Source organism: Pteronotus mesoamericanus, unplaced genomic scaffold (assembly GCF_021234165.1).
Source record: "Pteronotus mesoamericanus isolate MK-2021 breed Mesoamerican mustached bat unplaced genomic scaffold, CSHL_Meso_final contig_502, whole genome shotgun sequence".
NCBI classification, from domain to species: domain Eukaryota; kingdom Metazoa; phylum Chordata; class Mammalia; order Chiroptera; family Mormoopidae; genus Pteronotus; species Pteronotus mesoamericanus.
In genome coordinates, this window is record NW_026555187.1 from 2,736,577 (window position 1) to 2,762,366 (window position 25,790).

Here is a 25,790-nt window from a genome sequence, read left to right on the forward strand (position 1 = left end):
TCTGGAATGTGCAGTCTGTATACTCAACAACTGATAGCTTAGAAGTGCACCTTTGCCTGGAAGATAAAGTATGTGCTGGCCCTGTGTATGAGTATATGCATGTGTACATGTGTGCTTGTATGTGTGTGTGCTGGTCCCGCCTGCTGGAGGAGCCTCACCTGTGCAGTCACTCTGGTGTGTGAAAGAAAGGCACTTCAGTTCATGTTGGATGTGGACTTTGTGTGGCAGAGTCCTGCCTTTTGTGGCGCCCCCAGGTTTGGGGTTAGTCTCAAATGCAGGTGAAGTCCCACTGAGGACTTCCATGGCCCTTGCAGATTTCTTCAGGTCTTCTTATTTTAAGGCAGGGATTCAAGTGTCCTTGGTGTTGCACCTCATAACATACCAGAATTTTTAGTACTGAAGCCTCTACCAGCAAGGAAAACTCCTGACTTGAGAGAGAAGCAGCAGGCAAGCTTCAAGACTTGACTTCTTGCCCTCGCATCCCGGGAGGCAGATCCTTCACTCTTCTAAAGCTTCTGTGGGGCAGTTTGGTTTTTGCTGCCTTGTTCTTCTTAGAGCGGGGTTCCCCAGGTATCAGACCCCCAGGGCAGTTTCTTTCCTGTGTGCTCCCTAGATGCTGGCTGTTGGGACACTTTGAGCGAAACTCTTCCCAGTGGGGCAGAGCCCTGTTTCTCTCTGGCACCCCCCTCCCTGCAAGCAGCCCTTCTGTGAGGATTATGTGATGGAAAGTGTCCATGCAGGGTGCTGGGAAGCACTTGACAGCTGAGGGAAGCAAAGGGTAGCCCACCTTCACCTCCATCTGGGCCTCATTTTACCCTGTAGGGCTCTGGGGGTGGTGAGCACAGTTGGGGGTTCTGGGAACATGTTCCCTGAGGAACACGTTTTTCTGGAACCCTCTGATCATACTTTTATTGTCTGTCAGGTCCATTGTCAGGAAGGCATGAGATCTGTTTACATTGTTTCTCAGTTTGTTCTTGATTGGTGCGAGTGGTGTAAGCCACAATTTAGTGATTGCTGTTGCCATTTGTTATAGTTTCTTTCTTCACAATTCCCAGCATATTAGGTGGTTTTTGTCATTGCTGCAGTGTTTCATGATCAGAGTTTGCAGCAGTGATGAAGTGTCTGGGGCTGAGAACCAGCTTGTTGGCGTGGACCTTGCCATGAGGCCTTAGGACCTCTTGGGCCAACTATGTGGCTTTAGTCAAGGCCATCAGTACTGTTGTGTGGTTGGTAGACAGCTCCTGCCACAACTGAGAAGTTAGCAGATGGTGTTGACTGTTTGACCTGGGCCCTAATGGTCAGAGAAACTGAATTCTGCCTCTTAGGGAAGTTTGGTTTGTCAGATGGTTACAGGTTCTTATTTGAAGGGCCAGTGTCAGATTGGATTTCTAGAATTCTACCAAGTTTACCCTCCTGTTCAGAACTTGGCTTTAGGGCATCTGGAAGGTTTGTGGATATATGACACCGACCCTGCCATCTGTCTGTGTGCTCACTAGCTATTCCAGATTTGTTTTGTTTTTTGTCTTTTTCTTCCCAAAGCACTTTAATGTATGCACTAGTCCCTGCCTGGTCCCTGGGCAGCCCTGCCTGGAGGATCCCATGGCTTCCATGACCCAGTGGACTTAGGAGGGCTGAGCCCACACGCATTCCCATCAATACATGAGGGGCATCAAGATGAAGAGGTGGTGTTCTACCTTGTGGATCCAGCACATCAGCTTATGGATGGCATTGGTCTCCAGGGAGCTATAGCACATGTAGAGCTCAAAAGTACCAGTCGCTCAGATCAGGAGGTTCTTGTTGGGGCCTGTGCAGTAGCTGGTCTTCAGTGGGTGGGGAAGCATTATGGGCATGGCTGTGCAGGTACTGGTAGAGGCCCTGTAGCCACTCCTCCTGCTCCTCTTCACTGGTGTATGGGGCCTCAATCTCAGGGCTGGCGGAGAGTCCTGAGCTCTGTAATAGAGAAGAAATGGCAATGGTCACGGATACCCACTTGAGAAGCACTATAGTAGGGCATGTGCAGTGCCTCCTGCAGCTCCGCTTCCAAAGGTGCTCCTGAAAGCAGAGGCAGAGACAACAAAGAAGTCCTCATGGTTGGTGGAGACAAGCAGGCAGAGATCAGTGTCAGGCTCCAGGTAAGAGATGTGCGCATGGAAGAAGCTGGCTGTGTTGACTGTCGGCAGGCACATGGGCATCCAGACCTCACCCCCGTGGAAGGACGAGGAGGAACTCACAAGGTTGAAGAGCAGGAGCAAGTCGACGAGGTGCAGGAATTGGTCCTTGTGGTGCACAAGTGCTGCATGTGCGCACCTGCTGCAGGCTAGCATGGCATCACACCGAGCCGCCACTGGGGCAGGCATGATGCCGCCCCCATCAGGAAGCTAGGGCCTTGCACCATGAGCTGCAGCAGGTTGTTGGTAATGTGCTCTGAGCCCAAGATTGGCACTGCAGGTTGTAGTTCTGCTTCTGCTAAAAGATGGTGATTCAGCTGCATGCCTGTAAGAAGGCTGAGGATCTGGTAAACATAGCACAGATTCTGTCTCATTTCATGCCAGATTGCTGTGTGTGGGCTACCATTACCAGCACCAGTGGGCTCTGGCATACCAATACCAGCTTGTAGCCTTCTGCATGGATGGAATGAATGGTGTTCTCGTCAGCCTCCAGGAAGGTCGTTAGGGCCACCAGTCGTGGTGCTGGAAGATGTCTCCTCTGACCCATAACTGGAATGCATAGGTTTCCCTACCTCGCTCAGCATTAAGACATGCTTCTGGTGCAGTTGCCAGACCTCAGCAGTCTCCATATCCCCTGGGCCTGTGCCCTCTCTGGGAGGGCTCTGTGGCTGGTCTCTGGAAGCCCTTGGGGGCTCGGCCCAGTCCTCAGAGCTTTCTAGTAGCAGCATCTTCTCCTGGAGGTCTTGGGCCACACCTGTCAGCCAGGTGCTCAGCTCACTGAAGTCATGGCTGATCTGGCACATGTCTGCAGGAAGCAGTGGTCGACTCCCATTACCCTCCTTGAGACTCTCCCCAGGAGCCGCCCCATCCTCCAGTTCAGTCATGTCCTTGTAGGAACAGGCATGGACAAACATGGTACTCTCTTGCTTGGCACCTGGCTCCATTCCCTGGGCCAGTCCTGGTGTGGGGCTCTTGGTTCTCTCCATACTCTGCCCATCAGAAGGAGCCAATGTGCTGTCAGGGCATTTGCTGCTTCTCTTTCTCTGCAAGTCGGCAGCCATCCTTTGGGCTGTCCTGTTCTCTGGGGGATCCAGGATACACAGATTGCCGGTCATTGCCCTCTGCCGGACCCCCAGATGGACACTGGTGTCTGGCTGGGTCTGGATTGAAGGCATAGGTTCGCAGGGCTACAACACCCTGTGGACAGAGACTTGGCCACAGCGTGGACTACTGCCCCCTCTCACCACCTCTTGCCCAGCTGCTGGCCCAGGAAGACCTAGACTCTTGAGATTCGGATCTAGACATCCTTTAGCGGTCTGGAAACTACCTGCTTTAATAGACCACAGTCACTCATTCCTGGTCTCTTGTTGCCAGCCTGGAAGATGGAATCCTTTGAGATCAAGGCAGAAGCTTCTGGAGGCTCCAGGTCTTTCCAGCTAGAGTGGTGCAGCTGGGGAGGGGGCAGTGGGAGTTGAGGTGAGAATTGGAGGTACTCCCTGCTAGTCTTTCTTCAGAGAGATTTTTTGCCTTCCTGTCTGCTGTTATTAACTGGGTATAATAGTCTCATCTTGGATGTTGGCCCAGGTCTTTATTTGTATATACTGGGGCTACCCCAGAATGCTGTTCTCTCTGGGTGCTCTTGAACAACAAACAGATGTTTTTCCTTCTCCCTTTCAAAGGAAAACATTCTGGAAAGTATGTGAGTAGCACCCACTTGGGGGCATGAGGTTGCACGCCGGATCTGGCTGTTTATGCACCAGGACTGTGTATTTGAAGGTGGCCCAGCAGTGACCTCCATGCTGCTCCTCAGAAGACTTTGCGTGTTCTTTGGTCTTTGCCCCATTGTGAATATGCAGATCAGAGTTGGTGCCTTGTTGTTGATAAGTGAGTTAAGTTAATCTGCTGAATGGGGCTGTATTCATCGCCTGGGGATGTTTAGGTGGTGGCTTTGCTCTCACTCCTGTGGCACACAGAATCCTGCAGATGCACAGACCTGGGTTGAGGTAGTGCATAGCACCTGTGGTCAGGGCAGTGGAGAATATTCTGTCCGTTGGTGAAGGAAGAATTCTCACCTTTCTTCAAGAATAAAGTAGTTGGAGGGTTTATTTCTTGACATGAAAATAAACACAACCCAGTTATGAAGCTAATACATTTGTTTGAGATTCCATGCAACACAGAGCTCCCTGGATGGTCTGTTTTGGGAGGGAGGCTGGATGCTGTTGAAACCTCCTGTTGGCCACCTGCTACAATGGAGGCGATATCTTCTGCAGGTTGGGCTTTTTGTGACCCTCGCTCCCAAATGTTCCTGTTTGAGCTGGTCCTGAAGACTCAGCTGCTCAACCGCTTTTCTTGTTAGTTGTCTCAGAAGGCTCTTGGTGCGTTTTGCTGTGACATGTCACTCAGGGACATGTGTGTTTGCGAAGGAGGTTGCTTGCCCAAGCCAAACTAGGCAGGGGACTTCGGACCATCATTTTTGCTCTCTTCCTGTTATTCTTTTCAGGAACAGCTGACCCAGAGATAATTGGGGTGCTCTGGGCTTTCCTGTTTGAAACTATGAGCAACAAAATAACCTCCCACTGTGAGTGGATACCTTGTGTGAGCTCCCTTGGTGTTACCATTTTTTTTTTTTTTTTCGGTGCAAGCATTCTTGGGTCTCAGCTAGGGTCTGGGCCTGGCTCTGCCTCACAGATGGGTGGGCTTGGTGCTCAGAACTTGAGGGGGATGCAGCGTTTTCCTTTTCAGTGACATGGTATGTGGGCTTGTTGTCTAGGTCCCTCCTGTCTAGAGTTCGATATATTGGGAGCTCAGGGTTCATTCCCCCAGTGGACCTGTGTAAGAGTCCCATGTCTGGCCCAGGTGCTTCAGGGAATAGGGTTGGGTTGAGCTGTGATGTCTCTGGCTTCCACTTGTAGGAAAAGTTTGTACGCAAGTTAGTCATCGTTACTGTTCACCTGACAGGCACTTTTTGACTCCCTGATTCCTGGCTGTGAGATGGGGCTGGAAGAGGTATGTCCAGGGAGACAGAGTGTGGTGGGAGGTAAGAGCAGGGGTGAGACGGGTGCATTTGAAGTGCATCCAAGGCATAACATTTGATGCTGCTGTTTCACCATTCTGGGTCTTTCCAGTGCCACTGTTTTTTTTGTGCAATTCATTTGGGGAGTGGTGGGAAGCGCTGGTTGATAGTGGAGGACATCAGGGCCATGCCTGGTCTGGGAAGCCATTTGGGCTGTGGGTATATCAGGGCTTTGTCCATGGACTTTGTTCTGTACATACGTGGGCCCCAAAGGGTTAAAATGTATGTGGATCTACCTTGAAGAGACATTGTGCTAAATGAAGTAAGCTAGATACCAAGCGACATACTGTATGATCCCGCTTATATGAGGTTTCTAGAGTAGTCAAATTCATAGAGGCAGAAAGTGGAATGGTAGGTGGGGGTGGGGGGATGGGAAGCTGGTGTTTAATGGGAACAGGGTTGTACTTTTGCAAGATGAAAAAGTTATGGAGATGAATGGTGGAGGATAGTTGCACAATATCGTGAATGAACTTAGCAGCACTGAAACATACACCTAAAATGGTTAAGAGGGTAAATTTTATGTATGTTTTTTAATTCATTGGGGTGACATTGGTCAACAAAGTTATATAGGTTTCAAGTGTACAATTCAATGATCCATCATCTGTATATTGCATTGTGTTTACCATTCAAAGTAAAATCTCTTTCCATATATTTGACCCACTTTACCCTTTACTACTCCCTCCACCACCTTCCCCTTTGGTAATCACCACTCTCTTGTATGTGTCTATGAGCATGTTATATATATTTTATATACATATATTTTTATATTTTAACATAGTAAAAAAAAAAAAGGGAACTGTTCGTACCCTCCTCACCCAAGGACATGCTTACTGATTTTAGAGAGAAGGGAAAGGAGAGGTGGAGGGAGAGAAACATCAATTCGAGGGAGGAATACCAGTTGGCCACGTTTAGTATACGCCCCAACCAGAGTCTGAACCCGCACCCTAGGCATGTGCCCTGATCATGAATTGAACCTTTGACCATTCAGTTCATGGGACGACACTCCAGCCAACTAAGCCACACCAGCCAGGGCAAATGGAGCCTTTTTGAATTCAGAAATATCCTACGTCCCTATGGGAGCATTATTTTATCTTCCCTAAGAGTTAGCTTACATGAAACAAAAAAGAAACAAAGGCAGTCGTTTTGATGGCCCACCTTGTGCCAGATACTGTAGGATTTAAGAAAAAAAGGATATGTATGGTTCTAGAAGGTTCATTGTAACATCATCTTGGGAGTGTTGGAGCACAGAGATTCCGTGGGTGTTCTTTGGTCCCTAGAGGGGTGGGACCTGGATGTACTTGTTCACGCTTGGTGGGACAATACAGGATTCCTGGAGTCTTCAGAGGGCTTTGGAGAGCAGAGTCAGGGAACATTGGAGGTCTTCTCTGCTCTAGCGCTCAGGTCAGAGACGAAAGGTATTTCCTTGTTTTCCTGTGGCTATTTGTCAGAGAATTTCCTTAATACAGCATGACACAAAGTGGGAGACACCAGTTCCTAGGACCTCATTATTAACAGAGAAGTCATTCCCTCTTTTGTTCTTGGGACATTTTCTTCAGGAAGGCCTTTAATATTGTAATGCGTATACATCCTCAGTACTAAACACTTCTGACACTTCTTAGAGTCTCAGACTAGGCTAGATGTGGACATTTGATTCCTGGACATTTTAAATATGGCGATTATCTAAATTTATTTTATTTTTCAATTACAGTTGACATTCAACATTATTGTATTAATTTCATATATACAGTATGGTGGTTAGATATCTGTATAATTTAAGAAGTGATTCACCTGATAAGTCTGTCTAGTACCCACCTGGCACCATTTACATGGGGGTCCCCCGAAAAACCTGGAATTATCTTCTGGAGGGCCGGCCCCTTGTAGTACAGGCTTCCCTCTCTAGATGAGCGTTCTAGGAACCCATCTGTATCAGTGTATCAGCTGGCATTGTTGTGAGAGGTTGCCTTCGGCTTCTGTGAATTTATTTATTTATTTATTTATTTATTTATTTGAAGACTTCCAGTGTGTTTGCCCATTTCATGATGGGTGATTCATGAGCACACCTGCCCACACCGTGTTGAGTGTTCGGCAGTTTTTGACAAAAAAACAGTGTGAGCCCTGTGCCCCACCCTCCCTGTTCACCTGATCTCACCCCAAGCAACTTTTTTTGTTTTTTTGTTTCCCCGGAAAAAAAAAAAAAAAGGCCTCAAAGGGAACCATTTTGCTGATGTGGAAGAGGCAAAACAAAAAAGGCAGAAGCACTAAAAGGCATCAAAATCGACAAGTTCGAAAACAGTTTTGAGCAGTGGAAAAAAAAAATCTCAATAGGTGTGTTGCCTCAAATGGAGAGTACTTTGAAGGTGACTGAAGTTTAAACATGTACAATAAGAATAAATACACAGTTTTCATAAATTCTGGGTTTTTTGGTCCCCATGTAGTTATTACAATATTACTGGTTATATTCCCTATGCTGTACTTTACACCCCTATGACTGTTTTGTAAGTACCAATTATGTTTCTTACTCGCTTTACCTTTTTCACCCAGTCCCCTAACATCCATGTTCTCTGTATTTGTCAGTTTCTGTTGTGTTTGTTTATACTATTTAGATTCCACATATAAGGAAAACCGTATGTTATTTGTCTTTCTCTGACTAATTTCACTTAGCATAATACCCTCTAGGTTCATCTATATTGATGCAAATGATAAGATTTCATTCTTTTTTTTCTTTCCTGCATAGTTTTTAAAAATATATTTTATTGATTATGCTATTACAGTTGTCCCTTTTTTCCTCCCCTTTATTCCCTTCTGTCTTGCACCTCCCCCCTCCAGCATTCCCCCTCCCCTGCCTCTTAGTTCACGTTGATGGGTTGTACATATAAGTTCTTTGGCTTCTCCATTTCCTATACTATTCTTAACATCCCCCTGTCTATTTTGTACCTACTTCTTACGCTTCTTATTCTCTGCACCTCCCCCAACCCATTGTCCCCCCTCCTCCTCCCATCTGATCTCCATTTCTGTGATTCTGTTCCTGTTCTAGTTTGCTTAGTTTATGTTTTGGGTTTTTTTTTTAAGGTTCAGTTTTTGATAGTGAGTTTGTTGTCATTTTACTGTTCATAGTTTTTGATCATCTGCTTTTTCTTAGGCAAGTCCTTTTAACCTTTCATATAAGGGCTTGATGATGATGAACTCCTTTAACTTGACCTTCTCTAGGAAGCACTTTATTTGCCCTTCCATTCTAAATGATGGCTTTGCTGGATAGCGTCATCTTGGGTGTAGGTCCTTGTCTTTCATGACTCTCTGAATACTTCTTGCCAGCCCCTTCTTGCCTGCAAGGTTTCTTTTGAGAAATCAGCTGATAGTCTATGGGAACTCCTTTGTAGGTAACTGTCTCCTTTGTCTTGCTGCTTTTAAGAGTCTCTCCTCATCTTTAATCTTGGGTAATGTAATTATGATGTACCTTGGTGTGTGCTTCCTTGGGTCCAACTTCTTTGGGGCTCTCTGAGCTACCTGGATCTCCTGGAAGTCTCTTTCCTTGGCCAGATTGGGAAAGTTCTCCTTCATTGTTTTTTCAAATAAATTTTCAATTTCGTGCTCTTCCTCTTCTCCTTCTGGCACCCCTGTGATTTGGATGTTGGAACGTTTAAAGTTGTCCCAGAGGTTCCTAAGTCTCTCCTCATTTTTTTGAATTCTTGTTTCTTCATTCTTTTCTGGTTGAATGTTTATCTCTTTCATCTGCTCCAAATCATTGGTTTGAGTCCTGGATTCCTTCCCTTTGCTGTTGGTTACCTATATGTTTTTCTTTATTTCACTTTTTGTAGCCTTGACTTTTTCCTTCATTTTGCAGCTGTACTCAACCAACTTGGTGTGAGCATCCTGATACCAGAGATTTGAACTGTGCCTCTGATAGATTGGCTATCTCTTCGTTGCTTAGTTCTATTTTGGAGCTTTGGTCTCTTCTTTCATTTGAGCCGTATTTCTTTGTCTTGGCATGCCAGTCTGGATGAATGTTTCTTGTTTAACTCCTTGGTTGTTGGACTTCTGTACAGTTCAATTTTCTGGCAGTTCTGGTTATTTTTTGTTTTTACATTTGTTGTCCTTATTTCGGTTGTGCGAGGAGGCAAAGTGTATATACCTACGCCTCCATCTTGGCTGGAAGGCAAGATTTCATTCTTTTTGATGGCTGCGTAATATTCGTGTGTGTGCGCGCGCGCGCCATCTTTATCCAGTCACGTGTTGATCAGCGTTTAGGTTGCTTTGATATTTTGGCTATTGTAAATAATGCTGCAATGAATATAGGTATCATTTCAAATTAGTGTTTTGTGTTCCTTCAGATATATATCAAGAAGTAGGATTGTTGGATCATGTGGTAGATCTATTTTTAATTTTTTGAAGAACTTCCGTACCGTTTTCCATAGTGGCTGCACCAGTTTGCAGTTCCGCTGACAAATGCATGAGGGCTCTCTTCTCCACATCCTCTCCAGCTCTTATTTATTAAGGATAGGTGTGAGGTGATATCTCTTTTTAATTTGTATGTCTCTAATGATTAGTGATGCTAAGCATCTTTTCATGCCTCTTGGCCACCTGTGTGTCTTTGGAGAAATGTTTATTCAGGTCCTCTGTCCATTTTTTTTCATTTGGGTTTGTTGTTGGTTTTTGTTTTTGGTTTTTTTGGTGTTTAGTTGTGTGAGTTCTTTATAAATTTTGGATATTAAACCCCCTTATTGGATGTATCATTGGCAAATATCTTTTCCCAGTTAATTGGTAGATTGTCTCTTCGTTTCGTCGATGGTTTCCTTTGCGGTGCAAAAATTTTTGTTTGATGTAGTTCCATTTGTTTATATTTTCTTTTTGTTTCCCTTGCCCAAGGAGATCTATCAACAAAACTATTACTAAGAGGAATGCCAGAGTTTACTGCCTATGTTTGGCTTCAGGTCTTATATTTAGGTCTATTCCAATTTGAGTTTATTTTTATATATGGTGTAAGAAGGTGGTCTAGTTTCTTTTTTGTATGTATCTGTCCAGCTTTCCCAACATAATTTATTGACTAGACTGTCTTTACCCTATTGTATATTCTTGCCTCCTTTGTTCCAGATGTCTGAAGTTTTGAACTGTCATGGGGACTCGTCTGGGCAGCTGCTGGGGAGCAAGAGTAGAAACATTGAAAGGAACCTCTAGAAAGGAGTCAATATTTTGAGAAACAGCATTAATTAACAGTAGTGAAAGTAAGGGCTAGTTTCTGTTTGAGAATGTACCTGGTGCCAGGGCCTGTTACTTGGTCTCAGAGGGCCCAGAGGCTGAGGGGTCCATGTGGGCTCCTGCAGCTAGTGATTCATCAGGAGGAAGCATTGGAACAATTGGAATGGTTTGGTGGTGTGAAAGGGAGGGACTGCTGGAATGCCCACGAGAAAAGGGGTGTGGTGGAGTCGAGCCTTGGAGAGGACAGGGATCTGTTGGAATTACTGTGGCTAGGTGTTTTATGGTCGGATAACAAAGGAGGAGGGGAGTGCAGGATGTGGGTGCATAGGTGCTGAGGTATAGCTCACACATCTCAGTGATGAGAGGGGAGGCTCCTCAAGGCATGAGGCTGTGAGGCCTCTGGAACCTCCGAATGCCTTTCTCCAAACAGCCATGCGCAGGAGGCAGTGAGAGCTTCCCCTTGGACTGTGGTGGGCTGTGTCCTTGCCTATCTTCATGTTGTTTCTTCCGGGGTAGAGTTTATATTTATATTGTTACGTTTTTGACTCAAGTCTTTGGTGGAAGCGTAGTGGTTGGGTATTTATAACTCGAGGAGGATTCCATTTTGCCATTTCCTCCTGTGTGCCTTGTTGGACATTGGGTAAGGAGATGAGCAAGAGCCCTTTGTCTTGTGGAGCAGTTGGAGAAGAGAGCCTGTTGTATGCTCGGTGTCAAGATATCAAGTTCATCTGTGCTGTAGTCCTGGGGGATGGAAACGGGGTGGGGGTGAGTGGGGTAAGAGCTGGCAGGCAGAGCAGGCCTGAAGAACAGGTGCTTGCTTGTGCTTGTGTCTGAAGGATGAGTGGGAGGGAGGACTTTCCCAGCAGTGAGAAGAGCATGTGGAAAGACCTGGCAGTAGAGGCAGGCAGGTGTGGTGGGGTGTGAAGAATTGAGACAAGGCCGGTGTGGTTGGAGCTAGGAGCGTGGTGTGTGTATGTGAAAACATACACATATGTGTGTGTCAGATGACTTCCATAGGGTCACCTGGGCGTAAAGTGGGCAGAGCCTTGAAGGCCATGGTGAGGTGTTGCTAGCATTGGGAGGTTTCAAGGGGCTTTAGAAATGGTCTCGTTGGTGCAGTGCAGAGAGTAGAGGATCTGTCCCTCAATGAGGCTGCAGTTACACTGTGGCTGAGGGAGGACAGGCAGGGGCAGACAGGGCCCTGGAGAGCACGTACTGGCTGTTACCCTAGTGCACACCTTGGCTTGACAGTGAAGACAGGCCAGCCCTGGTTGCCAAGGATGGGCTTGTGTGGCGTTGCTGTCGGCTCCATGGCCCTCTTGGGGCTGGTTCTTTGCCTTTAGTCTGCCGAGTCATGCTCTCTCCTGCTCTGCAGGTTAATGAGGCGCCATACCTTGAGGGGAGGGGAGCAGGTACCGCTTTGTCCTCTGGGGCCAAATGGAGCTGGAGTACCTCCTTGGTGTGCCTGTGCCTTTTTTGTCTCAGTCATGCCACTGTGGCTGCGTCCTCTCTGTTTCTTTAATACTTAGCATATCCCATCAGGGCTGCAGTTCCTTTCTGCTTTCAAGGATCAGGTACTCAATATTTTTGGCTTTTGGGGTTGTATTGTCTCTGTCTCTACTACTCAGCTCTACTCTGTAGGTGAAGCAGCTGGTAGACAGTGCATTACTCGGGTGGGCATGGCTGTATCCCAGGAATACCGTTCGCCACCACGGGCCCAGACAGTAGTTTGCTGACCCCAGATTAGAAAACCAAATTCAGTCCTTCCCCAATTAGCCAGTACATGTTGGAACAGTATAACCTGTGGGCTTTCTTGATGCTTCACAGTTTGTTCTGCCTCAGTTTCTCCCTTTCCGATAGGGCCAGCCAGGGAGTTCCCTTCCTTGACAGTTTGGCAGAACAGTTGGTAAGGCTGTTGACAGAGAGAGTCTAGGTTGACCCTGTCTTCAGGGGCACTTGGATTGCACAGAACAAGTGGACCGTGGACCTAGGGGTAGGAGAAGGTGAATTGTTGGGTTTTGCCTCAGAGTTTATTTTCCAAATGTCATGTTCCCAGAACTGGATTTGAGCCATAGTGGTAAATATTTGGGTGCAGACACAGTTAAAGGATTTTAGCAACAGCGCAAGTGTTTGGTTCGTGCAGGAGGAGACCAGAAATGTGCAACTTCCATAAGGACTGGGCCTCTGGCAGGGATGATGGGCCCTTTGGGAGTGCCTAGGAGAGCCCAGGCTTCCTGGTCAGGTGCCCATGGCCCCAGAGACCTCACTCTGTGCTGGCCACAGGAGCTTCAACCCAAGAGTCTCCTCGGAACTGGAGCCCCCCAGATAGCGGGCGGTGTCTGGCTGGGGCTCCTTGCCTCTAGTTGAAGGGGAGCTGACATTACTTGCCTGAGCTCCAGAGGATGAGATGGCAACACAGGACTTCTGCTGCCCAAAGTGCAGCAACTTGATTTCACGTAAATCATCATGGCTGCCCTCTAACCAAGTGTAATCTCTTTCAGACTGGGAAATTGCTGTGTTAGGGTGTGTCTCAGAGTTGGTGTGGGAGAGGGGTGTGTGTGTGTGCATGTGCGCACGCGTATGTGTAAGTGGAGTACCCAGGTGCAGGGTCAAAGCCAAACCATAATGATTTATCAGGGGAGCAGAAGAGTCTCTTATGAGTTGGTAATTGTGTACTTACGGGTTACTTGATGCTGTTTTAAATGTATGGGTTAGAAATAAAAACAGTAAAAGCTGTCTAAACCAGGCCAGTAGGGGTAGATAGCAAACAGTCCAAATGCTATATCAATGAATAGTGATTATAGTTTATTTTAGAGAAATACTCCCAGTTCTCAGGGTGCTAAGTGGTGTGTGCTTAATTTCGGCTCCTTTTTGAGTTTCACACTAATTGTATCTGAGGGTCTGCTGCTCCTCAGATTGGTTACTTAAATGTTAAACCATCGTGGCTCATTCATTCCATAAGTATTTATTGGCTACCTGGTATGCATCTGACACTGTTCTAGGTGCTTGGAATAAAACAGGCATCAAGCAGACAGACACCTCTTTCCTTGTGGCATTTATGTTTTTGTCAGGTGAGAAAGTCCATAGAGACAGTAGCTGCCTTGTGTGGAGCGTGCAGAGAGATCAGGGCTGTAGGAGAGAAGGAGCAGGGTGGGCCTCTGGGAGGAAGACATTTGAGCAGCAGCTGGGTGGGGGGGTGGCGGCGGGGGCATGGAGTAGGTCAGCCATCTCAGAGGAGAGTGATTGAGACAGAGGGAGCAGCCAGCACAAATGCGCTGACAGCTATTGTTAGAATGGGCTGTATACAAACACTTCTGAGAAATTTCGTGAGCTGAATATGGACTGGCCATTTGTTGATATTTAGGGTTTTTTGTATGGTAGTTATTTTTTTTCAAAGGTCGTTTTCAATTTGGGGTGCAAATTGAAGAATTGATTGTTAAAATTATAAAGGATCTGGGATTTTGTTTAAAACGTAAAAAGACCCCAGGATGGGAGGGTGCCTGGTGTGTTGAAGTCATGGCCAGAAGGCCAGCATGGCTGGAGCAGGATAAGCAGGTGGCTGGTGGGTGGGCCTCCAAGTCTAGGGGAGATTCAAGCTTCACTCTAAATGAATGAAGGGCCTTTGGAGGGTTTTGAGCCAAGGAGTGAAAGGAGGTTTAGTTTGCTGTCCTCCACTATAGGAGGGAGGGTCTTGTGAGAAGCGGTTCGACCCCAGGTGTGTTTGATGGCAGACTCAACAGGATTTCCGGATGGACTGGATAGTGGGGTAGTCTGATCAAGAGGGCAACTCCAGATTTTAACCTGAGCAGCTAGAAGACTAGGTGTGCCATGAGCTAAGAGATTGGGAAAGCCATGGTGGAGCATGGTCTGAGGTGACCTCAAAACTTCTTTGCATATTGCACTCTACCCAGGATGCACTGTGTGTGTTGTGATAACAGATTAAGATGACCTTCCTCCTTGTTGGTTAACCCTGCCAGGATATGTTGTCCAGTGAATCTTATGGTCTCATGGAATAGGGTACTCGGATCTTTGTTGAAAATCAGTTGTCCACATGTTCATGGGTGTATTCTGTTCATTCCATCTACATGTCTGTCTTTATGTCCATATCACAGACTTAGTTATTGTAGCCTTATGGTAAGTCTGCCTGCCTGCCTGCCTGCTTTCCTTCCTTCCTTCCTTCCTTCCTTCCTTCCTTCCTTCCTTCCTTCCTTTATGTTTTACACTAGTTCCCATCATTTTCCCCTTCTGGCCACTCTGCCCGGCCCGTCCCATTTCCATAGTCAATCCCAGACCATTGTCCATGCCCATGAGTCCTTCATGTATCCCTTCACCTTCTTTCAAACAGTCCCCTCCTCCCTCCTCACCAACCTTATGGTAAGTCTTTAAGCTCAGGTAGGGGAAGCCCTCGGAATTTGTTCTTCATTTTCAATGTTGCTTTCATTATTCTAGGTCCTTTACATTGCCACATAAATTTTAGTGTCAGCTGCTTGATTCTACAGAAAAGCGTACTAGGGATTTTTGATGGGGACAGCATTAAACTGGATCAATTTAGAGGGGAAAACTGATATGTCTTACCCATGGACAAGACCTATCTATTTTTTCATTTCTCTCAAGAATGTAGTTGTTATAGTTTTTATATTATAGGTCTTGCAATTTTTTAAAAAAATCCAATTTATTCTTAAGTATTCCACATTTATGCTGTTTTAAATGGTTGGGTTTTTTTTTAAGCTTGTAGTTCTGGTTGTTTGTTGCCAATGTGTAGAAATACCGCTGACTTTTGTATTGACCTTGATCCTGAAAGGAGCAGCTGCACGGAAAGCCCAGGGCCCTTGGTTCTGAGGCTTCCCTTCCATGGCAGAGAGAGGTCGCTGCTTGGGAGGTATGAAAGAACTAGGATTAACTTCATCCACTGTGTTTCCTGCCCCAGACCTCACTCAGGAGGACACTGTGTGCTCCTTGGTGCCCAAAGGTCTTTCCAAGGAGTTCACTGATATATTTTGCAAGTTCTCCTGTGGGAGTGTTTCTCACCATCCATGAGCTATGAATTACTGTGAACCCAGTTTAAATATAAAGGTTTTATATCACGCAAGCTCTGGTATCATGTGGGTGCAAAGAATGACAGCAGAGGTGATACTGACAAAACTAAGCCCAGGACTCGTCTGGTTCAATGGATTTAATTAGCTTTTGTGACTGGAGCCCTGGACGTCTGATGTCACAAAGAATGGGAAGTCCTGAAACCAGCTATGTCTTGTGACCTCTGGAGAGTTTCCAAACATTTTTGAACCTTAGTTTTTCTGTGTGTAAAACGGGCAACCCCTTCCTCCCTTGGCAGCATTAGCTCTGTGGAGATGATCCCTGGGGTAAAACTGTGAGTTGCCCCACAAAGGTGATGCTGCCTCCGTTTAGAAGGTGAAGCGTGTCAGTCCCCACCCTACACCCTCAACTTGTTAAGGGCAAATCCTGCACTGACTGGAATGGTGGGTGATTTCTCTGGGGTCTGTGCCAGGGAACAAAGAGGTCATTTCTGGAGAGGGAGACCTAGGTGACTCTGGGCAAGTTCCTGAGTATCAGATAGATCAGATTCCTTATCTGTAGAATGGGTATGATTCTATAACCAGCCTCTAAGGTTGTCCTGGGCATTCATAGAGATGCCGAGTTTTTTAGAACAATACCTGGAACTCACTCTTAGCACCTATTAAATGCGGAGTATTACTGTTTCTGCTCTTCATGATATTACCGTTAACAATCAAACTTTGAACCATTTTCTGTGTATTTGGCATGTGGATGTGTGGCTGTCTTCAACCTCATGTCTCCATCATATTGTTGAAGATAACATCTGCCATGCTGGTGTTTATTGGTTAACACCGCATCGGGTCATAGGTCAGACTGAAGAAATTTATTTCCTCAGCTGCCCCCTGTGGAAGATAGCTGAGACAGAGTTTTGGTTGAACTCTGAAATTCCATTATGTAATCCTAGGGGTTGGAGGTATTTAAAACTACCAGAATGTTCCAGAAACTTTCCTTGGAAACTCAGTGTTTCTTACTCTGTCCTCCATTATAGGTTGGCAAGCACGTTGACACAGGTTGCCATTTACGTAGTTGCTGCCATGGCCTGCTGGTAGGACCAGAGTCCCATGCCCAGAAGCCAGGTGAGTGCTTGGGTTCTGGTATCTCTGTAATGAAGGTTCTGACCTGCCTAACGGGCCTCGTTCAGCTCCTTGGACATTTGATGAAACTGAGCACTGTTTCGGAAGCTGCTGCCACCTCCTAGATGAAATGGAGGAAGGCAGGTCCTCCAGGATTGTGTGCTAAGAATCTCCATGGGGCCACCCAGACCCCGCCTGCTTTGTGTTTCAGGGATCACTCACTTGAAAAGCCCTGGCCTAAATAGGATGAGCCATCCTCTGTGAGGATCAGGGGCAGGGGATAATCCCGGCCAGGTGGCCTTGACCCTCTGGGCATTTCTGTGATTTCCCAATGCTGACCAAAACTGGTAGAATTTTTCCTTGCTATTGTCAGCAGTGCAGGCCTTGCACTGGTGCTTGGAGCTGGTTGCCCTTATCTCATCCTATGTCTGTGGGGAAATGAAGCTATTCCTCACCGCTTAGAGCCATCATATGCAGGCTCTGTCAAGGGCTCTCAGGACCCAGCAGTCAGAGCCCGCTATCCAGGTGGAATTTTTAAAAGATTTATAAGTATGTCAGCTTGTGTGCTTTTTGTTGTGGGGTATCAGTCAGTCCAACAAATCAGTTTACTTTAGGTTTTCTCTCGTTAGCACCACCTCACACCCACTTCAGTTGAACTGTGGCCTGTGGTCAACTGGGGTCTCCTTCTTCCTGTCACCCAGGACATACTGGGCACAGAAGAGAGGAGCAGGGCGGGAGGAGAGCTGACTCCTGGCAAGCCATGAGGCACACACAGCCTTCACGCAACACCCACATCATACGTGGTTGTTGGTGTGCACACAGGGTCAGACTGCCTGCTTGGGCTAGTAGACATGGTGTTCAGTGTTCACCCTTGAAGTTCTCCTGTTGGGTCCCGTTCATTTGGCAGGTACGCATGGCTCACATGCCAAGAGATGGGCCTTGTGTTGGATATTCAGAATCAAAAGTGGGTGTGACTTAGATAAAAACAGTTCACAGAAAGAGTAATGCAGGTGGCCCTTAACCAACCAAAGTATGGAAGATGCTCAGTCTCTCTGATACTAATAATGGTTGTTGGATGGTCAAAACATTTCTGACCGTTTGTCCATAGAGGTGGACACGATTCTGTTGGTGGGAATTGGGCACCCCTGTATGTTGCTTTGGGATTTCATAACTCCTCTGAGTGGGAATCACCCTTTGCTCCAGCAATTCCACTTCTAAAAATCTATCCCAAAGATACATTGTTAAAAATAAAGATTGTGATAGGGCTTTTTATTACAACATTCTGAAGTGGCAAAACTGAAAATGACTTAGGTGTTTGTCAGTTGGGGTTTGTCGGTTGGGACTGATGGGGTGGAGCTGAGCCCCTCAGCAAAGTCACAATGAGATCGTCCTGTCAGCTGACAGTATTTTCTAGGGTGAAATGACAAGTGGAAAAAAAAAAAAAACAAGGTGAAGGGTAAAACGCTATCACGAACTCCCTTTTTTATCTAAGGAAAGGTGGGGAGGATATGGACCTATGCGCACTTGCTTATATAAATGAGCCACATGGTCACCTCTGGGAGGAGGGATGAGTTGAGACAGGGTCATTGGAGACGGATGCAGGTTTCCTTCTGCGTAGCGCTGGATGTGTGTTTACATATGTATAAAATAAAAGAATGTCAAAGGAGGGGTGGAGATCCCTAAAAACCAAAGCAAAATGAAATAAGTGAATCTAGGTGCATGTCAGTTGCAATTCAAGTTGGTGACTTAATCTCTCAGATTTATTTTGCATGCTTTTTAAACAGTTTGACTGTAAGTGGTTTAGTGAGATACATCATGAAGGCAAAATGAAACTTAAAAATCTTTAGCTGTTTTTAGGAATAATATATTTGATTTCAGGTTAACAATACCAGCAGTCTTAGTGTTATGTTATAGAAGAAAATAAGCCATTAATGTCTCTAAGAACCAGAATTTGCAGCATGAAATACAAATGTGAATATAGAATCAAAGCATTTAAGTTAAAATGTTTTAATTCAAAATCTGCTTTGAACATCCCAGTTGTGTCAGAAGGACACAGAGGGCCTCCTTGGCCAAGGGTGGGGCAGGTGAGTGTGAGGGAAAACAAGGAGTCTTGAGTTGGAGCATCAAAGGGGTAAAAAAATCCGTGTTCATATTGGTGCTCAAAGAGAAGGAAGATACTTGCTCACTTGCTGGTCCCTTTGGAGTGTGTTAGGTAACCACCTCATTTTGATAATTGGTAAATAGAGGGAACGAAGCAAGCATTTATTATCTCTTATTTATGGACTGAACTCACAAGGAGCAAAACAGTGGGTGAGGGCAAGATTCCCTCACAGATCAGCACTACCCTACAGAACTTTTTCTGGAATGTTATGAACCCATGTCTAGTCTAGTATTACATCTGGAATAGTTTGAGGAAGTAAAATTTTAATTTTATTTAATTTTAATCTATTCAAATGGCCATGTATGGCTAATGGGCACTGCAGCCATTGACATGGCTGATTAAAATGTAGTGATGGGATTCTAAATTATAACCTAATGAAATGATGGCTCCCAACAGCGAGCATCCTCAGTGGCCAGCCCCCAAGGAGTGTGCACGTGCTTGGTTGGGCCTCAAAATCTAGTTTAAAGGAAATCAGGAGCGTGTGGTATTTACCACAGGGATGCCACCAGCAAAACCTGACTGTGGGAAATAGGCTAAACGACCTAATTTCTTCAAGGCATGATTGAAATGGGGGGCGGGTGGTGCTATAGCTTTCAACCACTGTGACTCTGACAGATGAAGGAATGCTTCTTAAATTGTTGGAAGGTGTGATTTTGGGATGGTGGTGGTTTGTCCTGTGGAGATAAATACTGACCTGTTCATTTGTAAATGCAGTTGGGTAGGATTTGTTTCACAGAAGCTAGTGAGGTGTAGGAGACTACGTTGGTCACCTGAAGACTATGGTTGGTGGGTGCATGCAGCTAATCATGCTGCTCTCTTTACTTCTGTGGGTATGTTTGCAGTTTTCCATAATCAAAGTTTACAAAACAGGCTTGACCCAAACATTCCCTCAGGGAGCTTTATGACACACATCACCCAGGACAGGGGAAATGGCCATTTACAAAGTGAGGATGGTGGACGCTTGTGGTTAATTTAAATTCAAGCAGAAAACCTTCAGCGATTGTAGAATTGCTGTGAGGGGCCATGGCTGGTGGCCTGTCAGGTGGGACAGCCTCTCAATACAGCATTCTTACGTTCTATAATAACACAGCTACCCTTTGTGGAGCCCTTGGAGAGCATTAGTGATAGAGTGGGTGGGTGCTGCTCGCATTTCACAGGCAAGAAAGCTTAAGGCACGTGGAGGTGAACCAGAAATCATTCTGTGCTTGTTGGTACCTTCTATTCCGCGAGCCTGCCCCCCTCCCCACACGTGAGTGCCTCTTATTACCACCTGTGCTTTATTTTTACCTTTTTATTTTATTATTTTTAATGATTTTATTTGTTTATTTTTAGAAAGAAGGAGAGAGAGAAAGACAGGGAGAGAAACATTGATGTGCGTGAGAAAGATTGATTGGTTTTGTCTCTTGCACGCACCCTGACTGGGGACCGAACCTGCAACCCAGGCATGTGTCCTGACAGGGAATCAATTGGTGATCTTTTGCTTTGTAGGACAGTGCCCAGCTAGCCGAGCCACACTCACAGGCAGGGTCACCTGTGCCTTCTCACTTCACTACTTTGACTCTGTCAGCCCATATATTGTTTTCAGGCCTAAAACAATAACTTTATTATGTTCAGAATAATAAAGTTAATATTCTTTATTTCAATTAGTGTATCCTTTGTTTCTGACTGGATCTTTTTATGCTGTTGAGGTCCTCCCTAAGTTCCTTGAGTGTTCTTATAACCAGTGTTTTGAACTCTGCGTCTGATAGATGGCTTATCTCCACTTTGTTTAGCTCTTTTTCTGAAGTTTTGATCTGTCCTTTCATTTGGGCCATGTTTGTTTGTCTCCCCTTTTTGGCAACCTCCCTGCGTTTGTTTCTATATATTAGGTAGAGCTGCTATGACTGCCTGTCTTGGTAGCATGGCCTAATGTAGTAAGGTGTCCTGTAGGGTCCAGTAGCACAGCCTCCTCTATCACCCAAACCGGGTACTCGATGTGCACCCTTCATGTGGGCTGAGTACACCCTCCTCTTGTAGTTGAGCCTTGGTTGCTGTTGGCAGATCAGTTGGAGGGGTTTACCCAGCCCAGTCAGCTGCAAGGACTGGCTGTGACCACTGACCACCAACCTCTGCCCTCTATGGAGGATCAGCTGTGCAGGGGCAGGGTGGTGGTGGTCTGACGTGGTCTGTAGCTCTCCACTGGGTGCACAGGCCTTGGGGTTTCCCAGGTGGTACAAGCCAAGGTCAGCCCCCACCCTGCCTGTGTTATAAAGTAATCTGAGATGGCTGCTACTTGTGCTGGGCTTAGAGCTAGATTCCCCAGTGAAGCCTAGTTGTGAATGTAGGTTGGCTGCTGCTAGTGCCTGACCTGAGGCTCACTGAGGCCAGCTGTTGCTTGTTTTGATAGGATGTAGGAAATTGTGCAGCTGGAGCCAAAACCAGCCATTCATATGGAAAAGCAGCTTGAGTGGGCCTGTAAGCTGGCTGGGGTGGAGTCTCTGGGGACTTCCAAGGCCGGTCAAACAGTGTTAGCCATGTTGAGGGAGTCTCAAATATTGGCACCAGCTTGCTGGCTCTGTGGGGGGAGGCTTTAGAAAAGAGACAATAGCCTCTGCTTGCCTTGATGCCAGAAGTTTTAGTGCCTCCCTTTATGCTACTGGTGCCTTTCAAGCTGCTACCCCAGTGCTGGAGCTCCAAAGGAGTGAGTCTGAGTAAGTGCATCCGTGTGTGGGTTCTTTAAGGAACTACTTGGGTCTCCAGCAGTTTCTTCCACCGACTCAATCCCTGCTGGTTTTTACAGCCAGAAGTTGTGGGGACTTATCTTCCTGGCACTGGAGACCTGGGCTGGGGGGCCTGGCATGGGGCTGAGACCCATTGCTCCTGAGATACCCTTCTCAAATTTTATCCACCACACCTGGGTGAAGGACCAGCTCTTTCAGTGTCTGCACCCCTCCTACCAGTCTGGAGGGACATGATTTCTTTAATTCCATAGTTGTCAGATTTCTATGCAACTCGATTTCTGTTGGTTTTGAGTAATGGTTGTTCTGTATTTTAGTTGTAATTTTGATGTGGTTGTGTGAAGAGGTGAGCTGTGTCTGCCTACACCATCCCTAAGTTAGTATTCTTGATTAGAGACCAATCTCACTTCCCCATTGTCATCCATCCATAGTAGCTGTAGCCAGTAGAGTAGATAGAGTAGGTGGTTAGCTGGTGGTCCGCAACAAGACTTTGTCTTATAAAAAGTAGGGCTTCGCAAGTTTGAGCCTGTGCCATTTAGGGATCACTGTACATCTTACCGTGGGAGGGACCTGGTCCTGCATCATCCGCTTGCTCTGCGTCCACTGCCCACTGCCCACCTTTGTGTGTGTTCTCCCAGGGCTTCATGGGGCCTGTGGTGTTCTGGGTGTGAGGCCTATTGTGGGAAACCCCTAGGGCTGTGCATGGGCCCTAATCAGCCCTGGTCCCTGGTAGAAACTAGGCCCATGTTTGGATGAATGAGTGAGTCGAACACCTGTGAGACTGAGGTAGGTGGCACAGTCACAGCGAAGCATGTGTGGGCCTGACTTGAATAGTCTCTGCCTGTGGTGACTTGGTGACCCTGTCTCCGCTTTGGTTCTCTTATCCATAAATTGTGTGTCCCACATGGTTATACTCCAAGGCATCAGCGCCTTCTCTGGGAGATGGTTCTCAGTTCTCACCTGTGTGGTGGGCTCACTGCGCTGCGAGCACAAGACAGGTGATACATAAAGGGGGGTTGTGGCCCTGTTGACAGGGGTTCTTCAGTGTTTGGGATCTTGTTGCACGAAAAAGTCTTTCCTTGAAGACCTGATTCACTGTTCTTGGAGTAAACCCTCTTTCGTCTTTTAGTTTAGCAGTTCTAGCAGGGTTGTGGTTCTTGGGATTAGGGTTTTTTGGTTTGTTTATATATTTAATCCTGCCTTTTAAGAAATATGAAGGTAAGATTCACATAACATAAAATTTACTCTCTAACTATTTTAAAGTGTGAATTCATTGGCATTTATACATTCTCAACTTCATATAACCATCACTTCTAATTCCAGAACATTTTCGTCACCTCAAAAAGAAAACTATACCCTGTTAGCAGTCACTCCTCACTTCCCCACCTCTGTGCTGCCCAGGGCCCTCACAACTACTAATCTACTTCCTGTCTCTATGGATTTGCCTGTTTTGGGCATTTCACATACACTATGTGGCCTTTTGTGTCTGGCTCCTTTCATTTACCATGTTTTTACACAGTTCATTCACACCGTGACATGAATCAGAACTTCATTCCTTTCATGGCTAAATAATATTCCATTGTGTGGATGGACCGCATTTTGTTTATCCATTCATCTGTTGAGGGATAGTTGGGTCATTTTTACTTGCTGACTATTGTGAATAATGCTGCTTTCAACATTTATATACAAGTTTTTGTTTGAATGTGTATTTTCACATCTCTTGGATATATACCTGGCAGTGGAATTTCTGGATCATATGGTAATTCTGTGTTTAACTTTCTGAGGAACTGTCAGACTTCTCCACATTACTGTACCATTTTGTATTCCCCCCAGCAATGTGTGAGGGGTCTGATTTCTCTCTATGCTCACCAATATTATTTTCCAGTTAAAAACATTTTCTTTTATCATAGTCATCCGGGTGGATGTGCTGTGGTAGCTCACTGTGGTTTGTTTTGCATTTCCCTGATGATTAGTGATATTGAACATCTTCTCATGTACTTATTGGCCATTTGTGTATCATTGGAGAAATACCTGGTCAGCTCCTTTGCCCACTTTTGAATTGGGCTGTCTCTTTATTGTTGAGTCATAAGAGTTCTTTATATATTGCTGACACTAGACTCTAACCAGATATATGGTTTGCAAATATTTCCTCCTTTTCTGAAGGTTTTTTTTTTCTCTCACTTTCTTGTGTTCTTTGCACAAAAGACTTGAACTCTGATGAAGTCCTATTAATCTTTTTTTCCTTTTCTTGATATTGATGTTGTGCTTTTGCTGTCATATCTAAGAATCTGTTGCTAAAGCCAAGGTCACAATTTACCTTTTTATATTTTTTTCCTAAGAGTTTTCTAATAGGTTTAGCATTTCAAATTTAAGCCTTTGACCCATTTTGGATTAATTTTCATATAGTGTGAAGTAGGATGTTTTTTGATCATTATCTTTTCTATTGGCATGAAGACATTTGGCTTATTTAACTAGGAATGGGAGGGTGATAGCTAGGAGTTCTGAATGTACTTTTTCTCATCTTTTTGTAACTTTTAAATCTTCACCCAAGGACATTTTTTTTCATTGCTATTAGAGGGAGGGAGAGAGAGAAACATTGATGTGAGACAGAAATACTGACTGGTTCTCTGCCTAGACCAGGGATCGAACCTGCAACCTAGGTTTTGTACCCTGACCAGGAACCAAACCTGCTGCAACCCTTCAGTTCTGGGACAATGCTCCAGTCAGCTGAGCCACACTGGCCAGGGCTCTCATCTTTTTAACACATTTTTATTGTGCACCATTCTGTTTCGGGCCCTGGGGTGATAGTACTGAACAAAGAGGTGTTTCCTCTTCTTGGGGGTGGGGCAGGGCACACAATCAGAGATGAGTAAGTACGTTCAGTGGTGATGAAGTGGGGAAGGGACACGTGTGGAGGGGAGATACATGTCATTTTGCTGTCTCAGCTGAGTCCTGAAGGAAGAGAGTTTTGTACAGAGACCTGGGGGAAGAACCTTCTAGGAAGTGCAGAGGCTCTGGGCTGGGAGTGAGCTTGGCTCTCAGAGGAGCAGCCAGGATGTAATTGTAGCCAGAGCTGAGAGAATGGGGTCGAGGGGTTGGGAGGGAACACAGGATAGTGGAAGGTAATGTCAGAGAGGCCAACAGGATCTCTAGACTGGGTTCAGAGCCTTCCTTTTACCTTTAGTAGCACGTTTTACTAAAGGATCACTAATGTGATACTCTCCAGCTTATTAGCTTTGCAGTTTCTTAGAGGTAGGTGTAGGTGTCCAAAACCAGAACAACCCCTACCCAGGGGAGTATTTCCATTTAAAGGGTAGAGGGGAAAGATGAGGTCTCTGTTTTAGTTCTTAGAGTTGTGTGGAAAGTGCTGTGGGAACTGTTTTTTAGGCCCATGGCTTCATCGAGACCAGCAGCTTGCTTTAGTCCTAAAAGTAGCTTACCCTGCTGGCTCCAATCCTCCTGGGGCAACTGAGGGCCTCGACACTGATGTGCAGGGAGGAGCTTGACAAAGGAAGTCGAGGCAGGGCCTCTGGGCAGTCGAGTTACAACATTGCTGGGTGCCCAGATAAAAACAACAACAGATGCACACCTGTTCCCCCACTTTCCACTCATGTCTCCTCCTTGAAATGGAGAAGGCCTTTGTGGCTCTTCTGGAATTTTCCATGCAGAACATCCCTGCCATTTCCAGCCACAGGCCTCAGTGGAGCTGGCAGTCAGGGCTGCTCTGCGCTGGGCCCTGAGGGAGTTGGGAGTCGGCCCTGGAAGAGTTAGGGCCTCCCATTTTGTGATGTGACACCGATGGGCACATTGCAGATGTGGAAATGGCGGGTGTTAACCCTTTGTAGGCCACAGGGCTCACAGTCCATGAGGCAGCTGGGAGGGGACAGAGGGCTGGCTGGTCCTTTCCCTTGGATGGGAAATTCAGCCATCTAGTTCTCACAGTGACATTCTGCACCAGGGGGACTCCTGGTCACCATTTCCTTGTGGACATTTAATATTACTCAGATTCCCCTTTGTATTCGGCTTCTTTGTTTCTGTGCTCAGTGCCCCTTCAGCAGCATCTTTTTCTCTCTTCAGGGCTCAGGGTTGGGATTTGGCCACAGTCCAGTGGCTGTCAGAGACTCAGATGCCCACCTGACGTGACCCCAAGTGGGTGGCAGTGGGTGCTTACTAAGCACCTCTGAGATGGCAAACATTAAAACTAAGTCCTCATCTCCAGTGTGAGCCTGGGGGAGCTAGTGACAATTTTACACTTTCTAGCAGTTTCTCTCCCCCTTAACATGTGATCAGCGTAGGTGCACTTTCTTCCACTGAGTGCACAAGTTAGAGGTG

At 46.1% G+C, this 25,790-nt stretch overlaps 1 protein-coding gene and 1 pseudogene across 7 annotated transcripts in view; one reads left to right on the top strand and one right to left on the bottom strand.

Moving 5' to 3' along the window:
* Positions 1–25,790, top strand: part of GATAD2A (GATA zinc finger domain containing 2A) — a 103,462-nt gene that overhangs the window by 28,146 nt on the left and 49,526 nt on the right. For all 7 annotated transcript variants that reach the window (XM_054578937.1, XM_054578935.1, XM_054578934.1 and 4 more), the window contains exon 2: positions 16,496–16,583. Coding sequence is in view for 5 of the 7 variants with exons in the window: in XM_054578935.1 (XP_054434910.1) it covers positions 16,569–16,583 (15 nt within the window). In the remaining 2 variants the exon portion in view is untranslated. The remainder of the gene's footprint in view (positions 1–16,495; positions 16,584–25,790) is intronic.
* LOC129074999 (vacuolar fusion protein MON1 homolog A-like) lies at positions 1,648–3,232 on the bottom strand (annotated as a pseudogene).